The following is an 18,922-nucleotide window of genomic DNA, read 5'->3' on the forward strand; positions in this document are numbered from 1 at the left end:
TTACCACAAACAGGATAAACTGTTTGGCAAGTATTTCTCCTCCCAGGGGTCTCTGTACATAGTAGTGAATATTTTTTACAGTATTATTTTAGTGCTTTAGACAAGCTTTTTTTAAAACAAACAGAAGCAGCTTTCCTGCTGTTTTTGCTCCTCTGCCAATCCCTATGTTTAATTTAATGGAGGTCAGCCATAATGACAAATCATGGGGAGTCACTAGGATTTTTCTATTTTGTCCTTGCATAGCTAAAAATAAGGCAGGCATCTGCCATCTGCAGCAATGAGTTTGAAGGCATGGTGTTAAAACACAAGGAAGAAACACTTCCTTGAGCCTTACCCCAAGTCATCACACTGGGATTCATATCGGAAGGTATCAGTGCAACAACAATTTGCATATCCCTGACATCGTGAAAAAGCAAAATTATTGCAAGGAATTCTAAATAAATCGTAATTTGCATAAATCATAAATTTGCATTAAAATATAAAACACATATGAGAATACATCAAGTCCCCTCTACTTGCCTCTTAAATAACAGGTACAGGTAATACACAAGTTCCCCGCAAAATGGAAAGGGTCTTCAATTCAACTTCCATTACTCTGGTGGGCGGCACCTCATAAAACCATTTACAGAGCAACTAAGCTAGCAGGTCGGGAAAATGCAATAGGATACATTAATCCCTGGTATAATTAATTATACCAAGACTAATTTATCTGTCTGAATCTGCATACATGCTCCCTTATAAGTATTTCTGGGCCACAGATGTCTACTGACAATTTTGCTTTAAACCAGCCATTTCAAATCCCCCAGCATACATGGATGCCGCTGCACCACGTTAGCCAGCACAGCTTTTCTGACTAGCTTGCATAATACTCACTTCCCACCAGAAGTCTCATTTTCCGCTTGCAACACGTTCAGCCCAAAAAGTCAAAAAAAGGTTGGAAATGACTCTCCAATGACTACACCCCACAAAGAATGGCAGGAAGTCTTTCAGGCAAGTTTGTGATAGCTCATGAGCAATTTGCCCAAGTCATGCGGCTACTAGAGATTTACCTCTCATTTTAAAAATCCACCTGCTAAAAGCTGTACCGCTTATCTAATTGTGGTACAGTCAGAAATAAATGGACTAAAGTTCCCATCAGCACAAGAGACCTGCTGTGGTTAGGTGAACAAAGAGGAGAAAGCTAACTCCATGGCATCATCTGTTACCATGACAGGCCAAACTCTGCAGCCAGAGAGCGGATTAAGGAGATGGCAGAAGGAAGGGATCACCAAAAGAAGAGGAAGGTCAACGGTTGTAATTTCGTATCTTTCTTACAGTTTCTTGTGCATAAGCTAGCACTGCAGTACTGTCATCAAACTGTATCAGTTCTCCAATGGAATGGCAGTGCAAGGAGGACAAAAATCAGGCCTCAAAAAAGAAAATATGTATAACAGAATATCATGCCGCACAATTAAGTATGACAGATCAAGTAGCACTGAAGTCTAAAGAACCCAAGCATTTAAGTAGATTCTGCAAGCCAAATTCAACCCTCCTCTGTATTTCTCAGTCCATAAACATGCTGGGACATGAAATTTCACAATGGACAAACAAAAGAATGGTCGGAAATTGGTAATATTTTTAAGACCAAATGTTCTAATAGTAAATAAATTCAGCCAAATCTCTAACTGATTTTCATCAGTGCTGAAAAGCATGTACATCTTTGTACTGACAAAATATCTCTTCTAAATCCAGAGTACAAACCCAACCCCTCCAACTCAAGAGTTTCACATCCATAAACTAAAACTGAACCACATGCTTGTAACTCCCAGAAGAAAACTTTTTTCCAGGATTTCATGATACTGAGGCACAGGGAAAGCACTGAGACTGAGGAGTAGGTTGGTCTCAGAATCAGTACTATCTTGTTGCTTTGCACCATATCCACCTTTAGGAGCTGTAACTCTACAGTGTCGTACTGAGCGGCCCAACTGGCTTCTGAACTGAACGCTCATGCAAACTGGAAGCCACCTTAACAAACATTTCTAGCATATATGCTCTTGTTGTATACTCAAACATCCAGATTTGATGCCTGCAGAAGAAAAAAAATGTTAGTTTTATGACATCCAGACTTGAGTTGCCCAAGTCAATTTGCAATACAGACACCTTCAGAGAAAGATTTGTATTCAGTGCTGCTCAATTCCAAAAACAGCAGAAAGGTGTGGTTTTTTCCCCTCAAATACTACATAATTCCATTCTCTAAAATTTCAGACCAAAAAGCAATGTCTGAAGAAAGCATAGACAAAAAAGTGATTAGGCCTGTCTGCTTTTGAGTAATAAAACATAACAGTATAACTATATTGGCGATGTTACATCAGCACAAATATTGCTCATATAGGCAGCCCACTAAGATGAGAATAGCTGTATTTCCTTAGCTACTGTCTCTGTAGAAAGAATAATTCAGCAAGGTGCTAACCTGTACATCGCAATAAGCTTTTAAAAGAATTTATCTTCTTACAAGCAGAATAGAAACATACTCTGCAAAATTAGGAACCAAAATGTTTTATCCTCATTTTACAGTCAGAAAGACTGTAAAAAATAAAAGTAAAGTAAAAAATAAAAATAAAAGGTCTGCCTTTTCTAAATTATCAATGATTTTGAATGCTCAGGTTGAGGCAATATAGACACCTCTATCAGTAGGAGTGTGGATACCCAGACCTTCTGAAAATCAGGTCTCAGATGCCTGCAGGTCACTAGGTCTACAAAGAGACAGCCAGGAATGAGCTGTACAGGAGGCATGCAGACCTCTGTGGTCTTGAGATTAGGAGTACACATCACATTGGACACAGTTAACTGGGTAAGTGATATTACCTGAGCTCCTCCATCCTTCCAAATAAATCAGACCTGGACAGCATTCCCACTCTACACGTGGGTTTGCACTGCAAAACCCCAGTCAAAGATGCTCAAGAACAGGAACAAGGAGTAGCTGCATCTACACCTGAAGAACTCCCAGTCCAATAAGGGACAACAAGGAGTGGGTGAAGTTTCAGCACAACTCCCAGAGAGGTGAGCATCGCCTTGCTACCACTTTGGCTCCAGTGGGCCCAGGTTTTACCAGCAGAGCATCATCTGATCACGATACCAAGCACCTCGGCTGAAGGAGCTGGCACTCCAGAGGAGTGCTGGAAGGAGAAACGAGTGTCAGAAACAAAGCCACTCCAACAACAGGAGTGCCAGGAGGTGAGCAAAGGAGCAGACTGCGGCTTAAAGGGCTGAGGTCCTGCTCTGCTCTTGACATCCTGGAGCTGAGACGTTCCAGTCCCATCCCCATCCTACCGTATCCCTCTCCCAGAAAATCTCTTGTGATCGCAGTGAGTTAACAGACCTGAGCTGGTTACAGAAGGGATGCCTCGTCTCCATAAACTTTACGACTCATCGCTTTGGAATACAGGCATCTCATTCCTTCACTTACAGTCGTAACAGATGCCAGTGATACAAGGGGCCTGCGATTCTCGACGAAAAGGCATACACAAGAGTGATCATAAATTGCAAACAAAGCTGCCTCTGTTTCAGCTACATGTTCACATGTTAAAACAATGCTGGAATAGTGAAAGAGCTACCTCATGTAATAAGGAAAATCATCGGCCTAACTGCTATCCTACATAACAGAGGACGATTGATACAGTTTTCTTAGCGGTACAAAAAAGAACAGGCATAGACATGTGCACCCACGTCCATTCTGGAAACGGTACCTTATGGCAGGTAAGATTTGCCTTGACTTACAGAGGATTGCTTCATCTTCATCTTCCACAGGACGGTGCTCTCTCCTACCTCCGTTGTAGGACTGATTACGTAGGGATAGCATTTTAAAAGCCCAAAGCAAACCTACCCGTGACCCAGACCAAGTTCCTCGTGTTTAATCCTCAACCCTCCTATCACGCAGCACCCGCCTCCCAGCAGCGTGCTCGGACCTCTGGCTTTAACCCAGACACATCAGGAAATGCCCAAAACGAGAAGCCCGGGACCCAGTGCCGTAGCACAGCAGCAGGACGAAACAAAGCCAGCAGAAGCCTCCCCACCACACGCACACGAAGTTCGAGGGAGGCGGGAGGCAGCACCGCACGCACGGGGCAGCCTGCGGGGGCTCCGGCGGGAGGCGGCTCGGCCGCCCAGCCCCGCACCGCCGGGGCAGGGTCCCGCCCGGCCCGGCGGAGCCCGCCGCCCGCTTCGGTCGCACGGGCTTTCCCGGAGCGGAGCTGCCCCGAGGGAGCGGCGGGGCCGGTACTCACACATCCAAGCGCGGGCGACGGCGCGGCTCGGACATCGGCCGGCAGCGGGGTCCCCTTCCGGCGGCAGCGACCCGGCGGCGAGCCCCGACCCCCGCAGCCCCCCGGACCGCCGGCGGGGGACGAGGCTGCGGCGGCGCTGGCGGGTGCCCCTCCTCCCGCCGGGCAGACCCACCTCGCCGCTGCCCGCCGGCGCCCGGCGCCCCGCGGCGGGGCAGGAGCAGAGGCGGGCAGCCGCGGCCGCCCTGCCGGGAAGGGAAGGGAAGGGAAGAGGAGGCGGGCGGGCCCGGCCTCGGCACCCCGGCGCGGCCCTGCACACCGCCGGCTGCCCGCGCCGCCGCCGCCGCAGCTGCAGCTGCCCGGGAGACGTGGCAGTGAGGGCTGATGCTCTCATCACAGGGCGACAGGCGGCGGCGGCAGCAGCCACCGCGGCGGCCGCCGGCCGCGGCCGGCCCAGGGAGGGAAGGGCGCCGCGGGGCGGGGCGGCCGCGCCGCGCCGCCATCTTGGTGGTGGCAGCAGGGCGGCTGGCGGTGCCACCCGCGGGGCTGCCCCGGCTCGTCCTTCCTGCTGTGCTTTAAACCCGTACGTCACCGGCGCGTTGGGTCGGCCCGGGCAGGAGTCCCCGGGGGAGGCGCTCTGTCTCTTGCTCTTTGCCGCGCCGCGAACGTTTTTCTTGCTCCAGAATCACAAGAAATAATAAACCCAGAAAGCTCCACGTTTTGCATCATGAGACGCCGAAAAATTATCACATAATCATAATTAACCGCTTTATTACAGCCAGCAAATCTATTTATCCCATGACGGAACATCGACAGCTGGAAAGTCCTGCTGCCGCTGCCACCCTCGGCTGAGGTGCGATGCAGGTGCCACAACGGGAGAAGACCTGGGCCACCTGAATATGTTAGAAGGTACACACAGGTACTCGGGACAGCCTCAGGCACTGAAAGACCCGGTGAAGAGCGAGCCGTGGGGAAGGGACATCGCGTAGTATCTGCGATAGCCACCAAGCGGCAGCAAATAATCAAAGGTTGGCGGTGGTTGACACGATACCAACCTAAGGATTTCTTGAGCAGCGCTCAGCAAGTGACTTCTGGGCCAGCTTGTAGGCGCCAGCCCGAAGCTGGGGAGCTGTACTGGTGAAAAGGTATCTCTTTGAATGACTAGCTTTCACAACAAGAAAACTCTGCCAGGGAGCGAGAGGAAATATCGGAGGAAAGAAATGATCTTGCATGTGAGCAATAGACCATTCTGTGTGGGGATGCACTGCTTAAAAGTTTTACCCTGAGAACCTGGTAACGCAGGCCAGGCAAGTCTATGATAAATGGCATAGAGCTGCCCTGATCAACCCTCCCCTCTATTCTGTTTTACTTTTAAAACGATGGTCTAGAAGGGGCTCCAATAAAGTCTCATTGCCTTATCAGTGTGGCTGGGCTTCTTTCTGATACAGAATTCTCCCTCCTCATTCCCTGCCGGCAGATCAGGGTCTGTCCCTCATGCATTCACTTTCCTTCCTCCAGCCTCAGCAGCATCTTCAGATAATTTTCATGTCTACAAACTGGACCACAGCTGCCGTACTCTGAACAGACCGCATATGTCTGCCTCACTGCCCTCACACCTCAGCTTTGCTCATTCTTCTCCCTGTAGTCACAAAAATGACCAGTGACACCCCAGCTGTACCAGCAGACTGTGGCCATGGGCCCTGTGTCTGCAGCTCTGTAATACACACCTTGTATTAGTAAATCTGCCAAAGCGTTCTATTGTTCTGGATCAGCTGGAAAAAAAAACAAACTAAAATGAGAAATCTTTCAAAAAATAAATTATTCTTAACCTCAGCCCAGGTGTCTCTAAGGCCTGAGGCCCCTGCTCCAAGAGAAAGCTGCTCTTTGTGTAAAATATGCCCAGAGGATCTTAGCTGATGGAGCTGTGCAGCAGGGCACAGTAAGAGAGGAGACAGAGGTCTCTGCTAATTCGACAGGGGGGAAATTCCTTCTCAGCCGCAAATCTGAACACCAGTTTAAGTCTGGATACATGCAGAAGAATCTTACAGCTGCTACGCGTTTTAACTCAAAGAAGTAACTTTGTCTTATTTGTACAAGTTAGGCTAATGACCTGACGACGACTCTGACTGGATGTTTTAAGGTTTACACACCCTCCTCTCTAGCATACTACTTATTAATGGTTATGCATACAGAATTCAATGAAATCATATGGAGACTTGGGCGCCTCATCTTTTCCTTTCTCATTCTCACACGGAAACAGTATGAGCCTGGGACAATCACAGAGTGACAATTTATTCCCATCTATCCTTGATAACGCTATTTCAGAAACACCTTGCATTCAGCTGCCAGGGTCCTTGTGGCCAATCCATGGAGTGTTGTATTTTTATCACTGAATTAATCAGAGAGACGTGTGAATGTTTGGGTCCTTGCTCTCCTCGTATTTGCAAGGAAACTGTAATCCAGACTGAGCCAAGGAAACTAGTACTGAGGAACAAGGAGCAGCTCAGGCAGAATGTGAAATGTGAGACCATCCTTATCACATTTTGTGAAATCCCCCTAGTGTTTTAACTGATCCTTGCATGGGACTTTATCATGTGAAACACTGGATTACATCAGTGACAAGCCCAGGAAAGTACAGAGGCCCATGTTGAAAAAGACCCTTCCTCTCTGATTAAATGTGTAATTACTACAGGGTCTTCGATAAAACACTCATACTGAGTCACCGTACCACCACTTTCCCCACTGGGCAGTACACCAGCAAACACTAACAGTATAAAACTGCTTACACTCTCAGCCAGTAGCACACCTGATTTTACCCATCTTTACCTCTGTTCCTGTTTTCTTCTGATTTCCTTTCTGGTATTTCAGGTTAATGCCCTTTTCATCTGTTTCTCACTTCTGCCATGCTTTGTGTCTGTTTTCTGCTGTCCCTCAGAAGACCTAAACCCTTTGTCACTCACTCTCCCTCCCGTTTCAAATCCCTTTCCAGTCTTACTGATTTAACTCCTTCCTTTTTAATTTCATCAAACATCCCCTCTACCCTTTTACTCCAGGGCTATTGCCCCACAATCTGTGAGACATGAATGGGTATGACCCTGAACAGTCCTGTAAATTTACCCTGGGACACAGCTGTTATTCAGCTGAGAGTCAAAGCCTTACCTTGACAAAGCGAAGACGTAACTTCCATCTCCTGTACACATATCCAGATGAGGTTGGGTACCACTAACAGCGTAACTGTAGCGACACGAAATTCAGCATGAACCAATTGCTTGAATGTCCACTGGTGCTGGGATGACTTTTGAAGCCCACTCTAAACTCCTTGCTACTGACACCACACTGTTACCAGCACCTGGCCCACGTTAAAGTGAGCTCTGCTTTGGTGACTTGTACAACTGTGATGGTAAGTCATCACTGCCAAGGGCATATTTCCATGGAAGTTATTTTGTGCTGCAGAATGTTTTCTTAGTGTGTGCTAGGATTGGGCTCCAAGGTTTAAAACAGGGTGTAGCTGAGTAAGACACAGTAAAAATAGGAGCATAGAACTCTGGATTTAACACAACTATCTGAACACTCTTACAGAAAATACTAGTGTCACGGGGATCACAAGTCACTGATGTCTAAACTCGAGGCGGAACTTCCTCTTGTGCCCACACAAGCACCGGTTGGATTTGGTGTGCAAAATGCTGCCTGGGAAGTCAAATCTCCCTTCCAAAGGTTCCTCTGTATCACAGCTGCACGCAAGAAAGGGTCGCTGCTGTTGTTCACCTTTCAAGGCCACATTGCATCAGGCAAACAGCTTCCATCCAAAAGATTTATCAGGTAAAAGGCCTGTGTTTAAACTGTGAGACTGAAGAATAGAGGCAAAAAGAAAGGCTGCTTTCACACTTGCTGCAGGGAAGAGCATCTGATGTGGACTTTGTACCTGCGTCCAAGAAAATGGTGCTTCCATGTATCTTCTACACGTTGTGTTACGGAACAATTTTACTTCAGATCACTGATGACTTAAGTGAATAGCAAACTAACCTGCAGGGCTTTAAAATGTACTCCTGCTCAGCAAATAGCAACACTAACAGAAACAGACCCAAATGACCCATGTTCTGATTCTGTTTGCTCAGAAATTCCGCTATTTCTGTGACGCTGTATTGAGATAAACTACATCCAAGATCGCTTCATCAGTAATGTTTTAGTAGCACTAAGAACCTGCTGGTATGGATTTGATTTCTGAGGGAAACTGTTTATGCTGTGCTAAGGAAACTGATGAGGTGTCAGGTTTTCTGTCTGATATCATTGCCTCTTCCCAGACAGGAAAAAAAATGTCCGTTCCTCATCTCAACATAATAATGTTACTCAACATGCCATATACTGTACGTCCTTCTCCAAACTGGAGAGGTAGCATTCCACTGAAATACCTACTACTAAGTTTACAGATAATTATTTATTGGATGGCATGACTTCCACAACTAATGATCTTTGGTCTTTTTCAAAGATTTCAAAAATATCATTTTACACTTTGAAAACCTTGAGTCACTGGGACATTTGGGGAAAAAAATAGCTTGTACTACATTTGCATGTGGCGTGGGACCCAATGACACATGGCTGATATTCTGGGTAGCTTAAGTTCAGTTCTTGTCATATTCTACAAGGGAGATTAAAATCAACAGCTACAGATCTCATCTAGGACAATCTGAATTTTTGAGGTAGGGGAAAATGTAAGGGTTTGCTTAATAAAAAATTAAAGATAGGTCACTGAAGGAGACCCCAGACTCAGGACCCTCCTCAACACAGACTCTGTTCCCATGAGATCCACAAGAGGGTTTTATTTTCTAGAACAAGCATAACATTTAGTCCAGAGGAATGAAACCTGATTAAAGAAAGTTTGGTGAATGTTAAATTTGCCAGACAAGAACACTTGTGGAGGAAAACATGCAGAGGGACTTTTATAAAAGTGTAGCCATAGAAGTGCTTCTATCAGCTTAACACAGTGTTCCTTGGGCCATAAACGGAGTTAATTGCCGTTCTCAGTCCATTTCTTTCCCACATCCCCCCTGATGCCTTCACTGCAATAGCCCAAGTTTCTCACACATCCTTTATACCCCTGTAACACAGTATCCCTGATACCTCCAAGTCCACACAACACTTGCAGATCCTCTGCATATCCCAATTCGCTTCTAGCATCTTCACACATAACTTTGGCCACCTCTTCTACCCCCTTATCTATCCTGTGAGACACCACCGTAAGAGCTTCATGTCTCACTGTTTGCTTACCTATCTTTGTTGGCCTGTAGGATGAGTGAGAATGTGATTTGCTGTGTGCATTGGGACTTAAGGTACACGCTGATTAAAACTGCAGTAAGCATGTGGACTGACAAGCCGGATAATGCCAATACACTCTCGGCTGGGTCAAACGATGACTAACGCTCTCTGTCACACTCTCAGCAGAGTGTCTTCTGTATCTATAGCTCTGATTCTCACAGCACTAACAGAAACTTACTATCTTTGAGACCGATGCCACTTTGACAGATGTGAATCAGGAAGTAGCATCTGGATTTGACACTTACATAACATTATAATACCAGATTAAAATTATCAATAGGTGTGATGACACCATTAGAAAAGGGGTCATTCATATAATTTTTACTGGACAACTACTCATACATCTTTTAATTTCAGATACTCAAGATCCTTCACTATTTACAAACAGAAGGAATTTAAGACTATGCTGCATTCTCCCTCAGATCTAATTTCTGACAATTTCAGTGGAGGTTATTTTTTTCTTGCAAAAACATTTGCAACATTTTGCTTCATTTAATTTCTTACACTTTTAAACAGAATTTTTCTCCTCTCTGCTTCTTTTAACAGAAGTAATTTCTCACCACAAAATAAGATGAATTTTACCTTTTTCTTGAAGGGCTTTTTTAGTGCTTGACAGCATATTCCTCTTGGGTGCAACTTTATGAGGTCTGGGTGGAATATTTCAGCTCCTGATGGGCCTGTCTGCAGGCTTACCCTAAAGCCAGGCGGACTCAGCAGGGCAGCACCGTGGTCAACCCTATTGCCCCCTTTCTGCTTTTCTTGCCATTCTCAGTGAAATGGCTTTGATATTTTGACCAAATAATTTAAAATAATTGTTCCTTTTCTGCGGGTAGGGGCAGTTATGCTGGAAAGTTTTGCACGGAGAAACAACAAATGTTACATTATAGCAATACGAACTTTGGTTAATCCATGCGGTGATCTAATTTGTATTGCAGATGAAAATACCTTTGATTTTGAGGCTTTTTCCAAATACTAAGAAAACGTGCTAATAACAGATAGACACTTGCAGTCATCTGCATGTGGGCATGCACACTTGGAGGGGTTTTGTCTGCACTCTGTTAGGGTTCAATACAAAAAGCGCTTTTGTGATTCCACTTAAGATTAAGGGGAACACCTTTCTCTTTCCTGACCGATTAGGTTTTGGAAGCCGGTATCTTAAGTTCTGATTTCTGAGATGCTAAGAACTCCTGCCCAGCCCCATCTAATTTCGTTGTAAAGAAGTGCTAAATATGATACATTTTGAAGAGGAAGCGGAACTCTCAACTTTTGACGAGTACCAGCAATGCAAATGCTGTGATGCCCTCCGGCCCCAAAGCTCCCCTGCAGCTTCAAAAAGTCCACGCACTTCTGCATTCCAGCAAATAGCAAGAGTTCTGGCACCCAGCCACGAACACCCCGGGCGTGCTGAGCCGCCGGCACCATCTGACCTGTGCCGATAACGTTAGGCCTCCCGAGTTTGCTCTGAAATCCTAAAGCAAACAAGCGGATAAGGACCGCTGCTCCCAGCCCCGCCGAAGAGCTGCCGTGGCGGGGAAGACAACGACCGTCACCGCGGGGTCGCTCTATCCCTCCGGCGGGGGTCTCCGTGGAGGGAGGCGGCCGCTCTATCCCTGCGCTCTATGGTTAGCGGCGGGGGCTGGGGTCGACGGCGGTGCCGCCGCGGTGCGGAGCGCGGCCGACAGGTAAGTGCCGGCTGCGGCCCGTCACCCCTTCCCCGTTCCCCTCGCGAAGGAAGGGCCCGCCTCCCCCACGCCCCGGCCCCGCCGCCTCACCTCCATTTCGCCCCTCGCCCCCCCCCCCCCCAGCCGCCGCGGCGGCGCGGTCCCCCGGCAGCCGTTGGGCGCGCGCGCCCCGCCCCCGGCACGCGGCGCTGCGCGGTGAGGGGAGAGGGCGCGCGCGGCAGGGCGCCTGCGCGCGGGGGCGGCTGTTGGCAGGGGGCGCGCGGCCGCGCCGGGAGCGTGCGGCGTGTCCCTGTGGCCCCGGGGGCGAGAGGCGTCCGGCCCGTGGGCGCCCTCAGGCGCGGGCCTCGTAAGTACGAGTTTCGGTTAAAAAGCGGGGGAGCGCGGTAGGGAGCTGCCTGCCGTGAGGGCGGGCCTGCCTCCGGCCGCCGCGGGCGGAGAGAGGAGCGGCGGTGGGAGTGGGAGTACGGTGAGGGAGCGGGGTGTCGGGAGTGGGTTGAATCGCGGAGGGAGGGGTAAAAAGGTGGCAATGAGTGGTGGGGATAACTAATTCCCGGACTGTGTTTCGGTTCTAAGTCCGTAGCGAAAGAGCGGAGGGGGTTTGCTTAGTTGTGCCTCATACTTTGAGCGTCTGGGACGTGGAGGAAACTTCGGCTCGCCTTCCGCAGCTCATCGCTTCTAGGCTGTCCCCTGCCTCTGCAGGGCGTCCCTCTGCAGTGATCGCTCACGAACATCAAAGGCAGGACTTGGGGATGTGATCCTGCAAGTACATAAACCGGTACATAATTTCATCGCAGTGTACTGTCACTGATATAATTGGGAGCAGTTACATATCTAAAAGTTATGTACCAGGTGGAAGTACTTAACTGTGTTGGGCTCAGAGATGGTAAGTCAGGAGGATGGATGTAGTGCACTGGTGTTTTTATTTTAACTAAAGCTTTTGAATGCTTTTGTGGTAAAGTAAATTCAGTACTTGGTGTTTTTTTCTCTTTTTCACACATGGAGAAACTGGAACACAGGCAAGTGATGCTGTTCACTAAAATTTTCTCACTGATGAGATATAAACTCCTTCACTCATTGCTTGAGATGTTATTTTGGAGGAGCCAGAACAGTGATCAGAGGGCTTGAGAAGAAACTTGCACAGGTTCATGGGAGTGCTCATTTTATGAAAATGCCCCAGGTGGGCTAGCAATGATGGAAGTGTGTTTGTAGGAATTGAGGGAAAGCAGAAGTGGGGCTGCTAGCGGAGGTATTTGAGAAGGTTTGGTTTCTGAGTCATAATACAAATGCTTTTAAAGTATAGCTCTGGTATGATTAGAAACCTTGTAGACTTAAGATTTTTACAGCAATATGGTAGTAATAGTCAAAAAGGAGACTGCATATATTAAATTTCTTAGTAATACCTGCTTGTCTCAAAGAGTTAACAATGAAGATCTCTTGTCGATTTAACACTCTTTCCACCGTTTCACTTAACAGCTATGGAAGTTCCCAAGGGACAGCTGAGTCAGTATAGAAGAGCTCAGTTTTCAACAAAGGGGATTAGAGAAAAGGAAGGTGAAAGCTTGATGTTACTGAGATGGCTTACATTAAAAAAAACAAAGAAATAAACTTTGGGACCTGTTCACATTCTTTAACTTTAAATATCTACACTTTTTATCAGTAAGGTTGGTAGTTAGTGTGAGATGCTCTAAAGACTTTTTTTCTCTGCAATTCAGTGTTGATTCTGTAAATCTTATGTTGTTAATTACAAATACTCTGATTAAATTTAGAATACTGAAAAGCATGGCTTCAGAGTTTTATAGTATTCTCTGTCACTATTCAACTTAGGTAATGTTTCGTGAACCTTTCTTTAACACTGTGAAGTATATCACCTTTCATCCAAGATACTGTTACTATAAATGAGTTTTCTTAATAAACGCTTTCTTTAAGTATGATTGGTCTTGTTTTTGATTTACGTAGGTATTTCCTTGTCACTTTTGTAACAGCTGTATTTCATTTTCACAAATACTTTTCAGTTAGAAGTAAGAAATTTGTTACTTCAACTTTGGAAGGCTTGGGTTTTTCTTTTTTCCTCTGGTTTGAGTTGTCACATTCTTCTCTTTTAAGTAATATGTAGGAAAAAAATAGAAGTTGAGGGGTGCTTGATTTCTACTTTTTTTATTATATGATCCTAAACCTAAGTTGCCTGAATGAGTTTGGTGAACTTGGGTTTTGCTAGTTCGAAGGTGGTATGCCTGGAGATTCGAAGCCTGGCTTGATGCAAGAGTTCAGTTAGAAACCTGCTTGTTTAGGCAAATATGTAGTCCAAAAATCACCCAGCAGGTGTGCAACAGGGCTAGCTGGGCTAGCTGTTTTTTTGCTTCAGAGGCTGTTTTTTGTGCTGTGTATACATGTGTCCTGGTTTCAGCTGGGATAGAGTTAATTTTCTTCCTAGTAGCTGGTATAGTGCTGTGTTTTGGATTTAGTATGAGAATAATGTGATAACACTGATGTTTTAGTTGTTGCTAAGCAGTGTTTGTACTAAGTCAAGGACTTTTCAGCTTCCTATACTCGGAGGTGCACAAGAAGCTGGGAAGGGACACAGCTGGGACAGCTGACCCAAACTGACCAAAGGGATATTCCATACCATATGATGTCATGCTCAGTATATAAACTCGGGGGAGTTGGCTGGAGGGCTGCTGCTCGGGGACTGACTGGGTGTCAGTCAGTGGGTGGTGAGTGGTTGCATCACTTGTTTTTCCTGGGTTTTGTTCCTCTTTCTCTTTGTTGTTTTCCTTTTCATTACAATTTATTATTGTTATTTTATTTCAATTATTAAACTGTTCTTATCTTAACCCATGAGTTTTCTTACTTCTGCTCTTTCGATTCTCTCCTCCATCCCACCGGGGGAGGAGGGTGAGCGAGTGGCTGTGTGGTACTTAATTGGTGACTGGGGCTAAACCATGACAAAATGGGACTTGAAAATTTTGTAAAACAACAGGGGAGAGCTTCCATCACTCTTTTCTTTATAGTTTTTAACGTATTTAGGGGTTTTTATAAGTAATGTGTCTCTCTGCCTTTTTTTCCTGTTGGAAGTGCTTTGGCATATGTACAAGTAACATGCCTTACAGCTATCATTGTCATCTTTGTGTCCTTAAATATTTTTTAGCATATATGCGGTGCTGCTGCTGAGAGCAACAACTGGGTAATATTTATTTGTCAGGCAGTGAATTGTGGGATAAAGTTATCATGCATTATAACTCGGATAATCCTTTTAAACTGATATGATTATTCTAAATGTACGCAGTTATAAATAATAGCAACATTTTTGGATCTGATGTTGCTGGGACATCTGCAGCACTAATCTTGTGTCACCCTCAGTCTTCAGTTCTGTAGCTGACAGAATAAAATTAGCTGCAAGAGTTCAGCAGTGAGATGGGGAGGGGTAATACCTGCGCAGTAATGAGAAGTGAAGGGTTGGAAAGGAGCCACTTCCCCTACTCTGCTTCTGAGTTAAGTATCATCCCCCTCGACCTGCTCTCTTCTTCCTGGAAAGAGCTAGAGCCTGGCTGCTGCTTGGGTGAGGAGGGTTGTAGAGGGACAGGAGCTTTTTAAGCCTGAGGGAGTAGGGGAGGTGGGGGGGAAAGAGATTAATAATCGAGTCGAGGAAGAGTGATACACTATCTCCCACTGCCTGAAACTTTACTGAGCTGCTTGTCCAAAAGGTTTAATAGTATCCTGATTCTTAGGGGATATGTTTTTGGAATTACTTCCACAAGCATTTGATTAAAATTGCTTGTTGCTACGTTGAACTAGATTTGTGGAACAGTTTTGAATTCTGTCAGACGCTGTTCTAGGCCATAACACGTTCAAAGAATGTGAGTTAGAGCTCTTAAATTGTATGTTTGAAACTTTTCTCCTGCATAAAAATCCATCTGCAGATTGGTTGAAAATTGGCATAAGTGTAAAATGTATTCTAATGTGGAAAAGGTCCTGTACATTTAACAGCTTAACAAAGTCATGCCATCTACACAGTTTCTTGATAGATGTCTTTGCAGTAGGCACTGACAATTTGTAATCCTTACTGAGATAAGGCTGCAAAAATTAAAAAAAAAAGTAAAATCTGTTCATGTCGAAGGAAGGCTTCAACTGGAATGTCTATGGTGCAGTTCTCATGATGAAGTACCTCCGTGAGAAACAAATAATGGGATTCTATTCTTAGTTATGCATTCATAATACATGTACAACTTTATTAGTTTTCATTTTTTTTACAAATGTGTTCATAGATACTTGTAAACTGAAAATTATAAATGTGTTAAGTAGCCACAGGTCTATACTTCCTACCTCAACTTCTGCCCTGTATTGCTTTGGCTATCTGAGGTTGACACTTCGGTTTAAAAAATTCATTGTGAAGTACTTAAAGCTAAAATAAGAATGTGCACTGTTTTAATATAGTGTTTTTCTCAGATGTTATTTTTGTGCAGGAGAGAGGTGAGTGAGGAATTTGGCCAGAAATGTGTTGAGGGTGGTGTGGTTTTTGGTGTTTTTTGTTGTTGTTTTTAAAGTGGAAGGGTCTCTGACATCTGGCATCCACTCCAGCAAGGCAGCAGCTGCCAGAAAAAGATAGGGTGTTGCTGAGTTGAATCATGACCTTAACTTTCCACTATACATGAGCTGCCTGTGTTCACGGAAATCTGTTTTACCATGTGCTTTTTTTCAGGATATTCCACTGACCTTGGGGGGTAGGAGTTTTTAAATTGTGCTGTATCTTTTTAAAAGATACTTCTGTGGTAAGCAGTTAGGTCATTACAGGGTGTGCCAGTAGTGTTTGCTGTATGCCTTGGTCTGTCTCTTTGACTGCACTCACTCAGTCTGACAGTGTTGTGTCTTTTACAGTGAGGTCAGTGGCTCAGCTGTAGTTGTGTAACAAGAGAGGCCATTCATAAATGTGTTTCTTGGCCTGGAGATGTTAGATTGCATTTCCTAGCATAAAATCAGAGTTCATTACATCTTAGGAAAGTAAAAGCTGTACTGAAGTATTGAGTAGCACCCGCTTAATTGGCCTGTGCTTGATAGTGATGTTGGGTCATTTGCAGCGAAGGCTCTGTACTTGCTTAGTAAAGAAAGCATAAGCTTTTCCTTTGGTAATCTAAGAAATCTTAATGTAATGTTTTAGGTGCTGAGTATTTGCCAAGGGTTGGGCCTCTGTTTTATAAGTGAAACGTGACTATATAAAATGTCTGCTGCTTGCTGACATCACCAAATTGTCTGGAAATGTTAAAAGTAGCTGTATATCCACTATCTGAGATAGACATAAAGCACTGGAACAAGAGTAATGCTAAAGCCAAGATTCCTCTAGGGCCTTGTATTAAGTGAAAATGTCAGCTGAAACTTCTTCTGGATTGGTGAAATTGTTGCCTCAAGTTTGTCTACCTGAAGATAGATTTGCATAGCTGTGGCAGAATAATTATGCCATGTAGCAATGACTGTCTAGATGAACAGTCAGAAAGTGTCAGTTGGTTAATCTGAGGTGGTAGAAGTGTGTAGTTACTATTCTGGATGTCAGTAGAGGACAGTGAAGCTCACAGGTATGTGCTGTGGCTGGAGCTACAGGCTGGAGAGGACTCTCACCTGGGTGTACTAGTAGTCAGAAAATGACACACATTCTGAGTAAATAGGTATGAGTAATCCTTAAGAAGACATACATCTCAAGCAATGCTCTGGGTCTCTTAAACCACTTTTAAGTCAGTATTTCACTTCAGCAAATGAAATGCTGTATTGGGTGTAGGTAGCAAGGTGCTGGCAGCAGGGGTGGTAGTGCAGGGGTGGGCTCTGTGAGAAGAATCCAGGTGCTGCTCCTGTGCTGAAGACAGCCAGCTCTAGCCAATGCCAAAGTGGACCCACCGCTGGCCAAGGCTGAGCCCACCAGCCAAGCTGGTGATGCCTAGGGGAAAATGTATTTTAATAAAGAGCAAAATGCTGTGCAGCAGCTCTGAGGGGAGGGGAAACCCAGCCAAAAAAAAGTGAGAAACAGCTCTGTGAACACCAAAATCAGAGAAGGAGGCACTCCTGGTGCGGAGCAGATCTCCACCCTGCAGCCCATGGAGGACCCCATGCTGCAGCAGATGGACATGCCCTGAAGGAAGCTGCAGCCGGTGGGGAGCCCATGCTGGAGCAGGCTCCTGGCAGGGACTGCAGCCTGTGGAGAGGAGCCTACGCAGGAGCAGCTATTCTGGCAGGAGCTGTGGCCCATGGAAGGGACCCATGCTGGAGCAGTTCATGAAGGGCTCTACCCTGTGGGAAGGACGCACACTGGAGCAGGGGAAAAATGTGAAGAGGAAGGAGTGGCAGAGAGGAGCTGTTATGGACTGACCCCCATTCCCCATCCCCCTGCACTGTTGAGGGGTTGGGAGTAGAGGAGGTGGGAATGAAGGAGTGAAGCTGAGCCTGGGAAGGAGTGGAGGGAAAGTGGTGTAGTCTTTGTCTCTCATCATCCTACTCTATTTTTAATTGGCAATAAATTAATTTTCCCCAAGTCGAGTCTATCTTGCCTGTGACAGTAACTGACAAGTGATCTCCTTGTCTTTATCTCAACCCATGAGCTTTTTCATCTTACTGTCTCCCCTTGCCCTGTTGGGGAGGGGGAAGTGAAGGAGTGACACACATTCAGAGGACAATGGACTTCACGCATACCAGTGCTCAGGGACTGCTTCTTTTGTCCAGTACATTCACTGTGGAGCAAGTTGTTCAGCTCTTTGATCATAAACCAAAGCAGGTTGGAACACAGGAATAGCACTCCTTGTTTGGGGTAACATTGGATGGAAGAACAATGGTGTCCCTGTTAGGGATAGGTGAGATACTGAGACACTCCTATTTCCTTATCTGTCCTGCATGTCAGAGTTAAAGATGTATGGAGAGTCCTCTTTCAGTGCTTTTCTGCTATGATGTTCCTTTTATATGAAATGGATTTATTGCATTTGCCTGCCAAGCCTTTCCTCATTTTCATCTGTTGCAGTCACTTCTTTCATGATCTCCACAAGCATGGAGACAATAAGTTATGTAAGCTAAATATCTAGGTTATTTCCTGGTGTGTTATGCATTCTTTATCTGTAATTCAGGGAGTTGGAGCTGCCAGTTCTTTTGCATTCACTATCAAGCAGTTACCAAATAATAAATAGAAAGGAAAGAGCGTGGAGCCAGCATATCTGTTTATATTCTCCACACAACTGGAATGTTTTAGCTGGCAGTGGTTGTTATTCTAATCAGGCCCCACAAATGCACCTTGGTCTGTTTCTGGAACGTGGTGATGATAACTTCCCTCTTCAAGTGATAGAGGAGCCAACAAGGAGAGGTGCTATGCTGGACCCGTTCTCACCAGCAAGGAGGGGCTGATGGGGAATGTGAAGCTCAAGGGCAGCCTTGGCTGCAGTGACCATGAAATGGTGGAGTTCAAGATCCTTAGGGCAGCGAGGAGGGCACACAGCAAGCTCACTACCCTGGCCTTCAGGAGAGCAGACTTTGGCTGCTTCAGGGATCTGTTTGGTAGAGTACCATGGGATAAAGCCCTGCAGGGAAGAGGGGCCCAAGAAGGCTGGTTAATATTCAAGGATCGCCTCCTCCAAGCTCAGGATTGATGCATCCCAACAAAGAGGAAGTCAGGCAAAAATGCCAGGAGGCCTGTATGGATGAACA

The 18,922-nt window shown here is 45.7% G+C and overlaps 3 protein-coding genes across 11 annotated transcripts in view; 2 read left to right on the top strand and 1 right to left on the bottom strand.

The window, feature by feature from the left end:
* The window catches only part of TMEM39A (transmembrane protein 39A), a 20,370-nt gene extending 15,973 nt beyond the window's left edge, over positions 1 to 4,397 (bottom strand). The window contains exon 1 of the mRNA XM_072881832.1: positions 4,263 to 4,397. The gene's annotated coding sequence lies outside the window, so the exon portion shown is untranslated. The remainder of the gene's footprint in view (positions 1 to 4,262) is intronic.
* Positions 3,768 to 10,843, top strand: LOC140660716 (uncharacterized). 3 transcript variants are annotated; one of them, XR_012045467.1, is made up of 4 exons: positions 3,768 to 4,842; positions 5,038 to 5,404; positions 7,839 to 8,078; positions 10,710 to 10,843. XR_012045467.1 is itself a non-coding variant. In XM_072881836.1 (2 exons), the coding sequence occupies exons 1-2, from the start codon at positions 3,974 to 3,976 to the stop codon at positions 5,246 to 5,248; spliced, it is 1,080 nt and encodes a 359-aa protein (XP_072737937.1). In that variant the 5' UTR covers positions 3,768 to 3,973; the 3' UTR covers positions 5,249 to 5,664. The 3 variants fall into 3 exon arrangements, 1 of the variants encoding a protein (XP_072737937.1); XR_012045468.1 differs by lacking the exons at positions 7,839 to 8,078; positions 10,710 to 10,843 and having other exon boundaries at positions 3,768 to 4,254; positions 5,038 to 5,664; XM_072881836.1 differs by lacking the exons at positions 7,839 to 8,078; positions 10,710 to 10,843 and having other exon boundaries at positions 5,038 to 5,664.
* Positions 10,844 to 10,979: 136 nt separating this feature from the next.
* Positions 10,980 to 18,922, top strand: part of B4GALT4 (beta-1,4-galactosyltransferase 4) — a 42,272-nt gene continuing 34,329 nt past the window's right edge. For 2 of the 7 annotated variants that reach the window (XM_072881856.1, XM_072881909.1), the window contains exon 1: positions 11,466 to 11,600. The gene's annotated coding sequence lies outside the window, so the exon portion shown is untranslated. Of the gene's footprint in view, positions 11,255 to 11,465; positions 11,605 to 11,827; positions 12,138 to 18,922 lie in introns of those variants that run through there. The other 5 variants (XM_072881891.1, XM_072881899.1, XM_072881881.1 and 2 more) reach the window with 5 other exon arrangements.

The sequence above is a fragment of the Ciconia boyciana genome, chromosome 1 (genome assembly GCF_034638445.1).
Source record: "Ciconia boyciana chromosome 1, ASM3463844v1, whole genome shotgun sequence".
In the NCBI taxonomy this organism is placed as follows: domain Eukaryota; kingdom Metazoa; phylum Chordata; class Aves; order Ciconiiformes; family Ciconiidae; genus Ciconia; species Ciconia boyciana.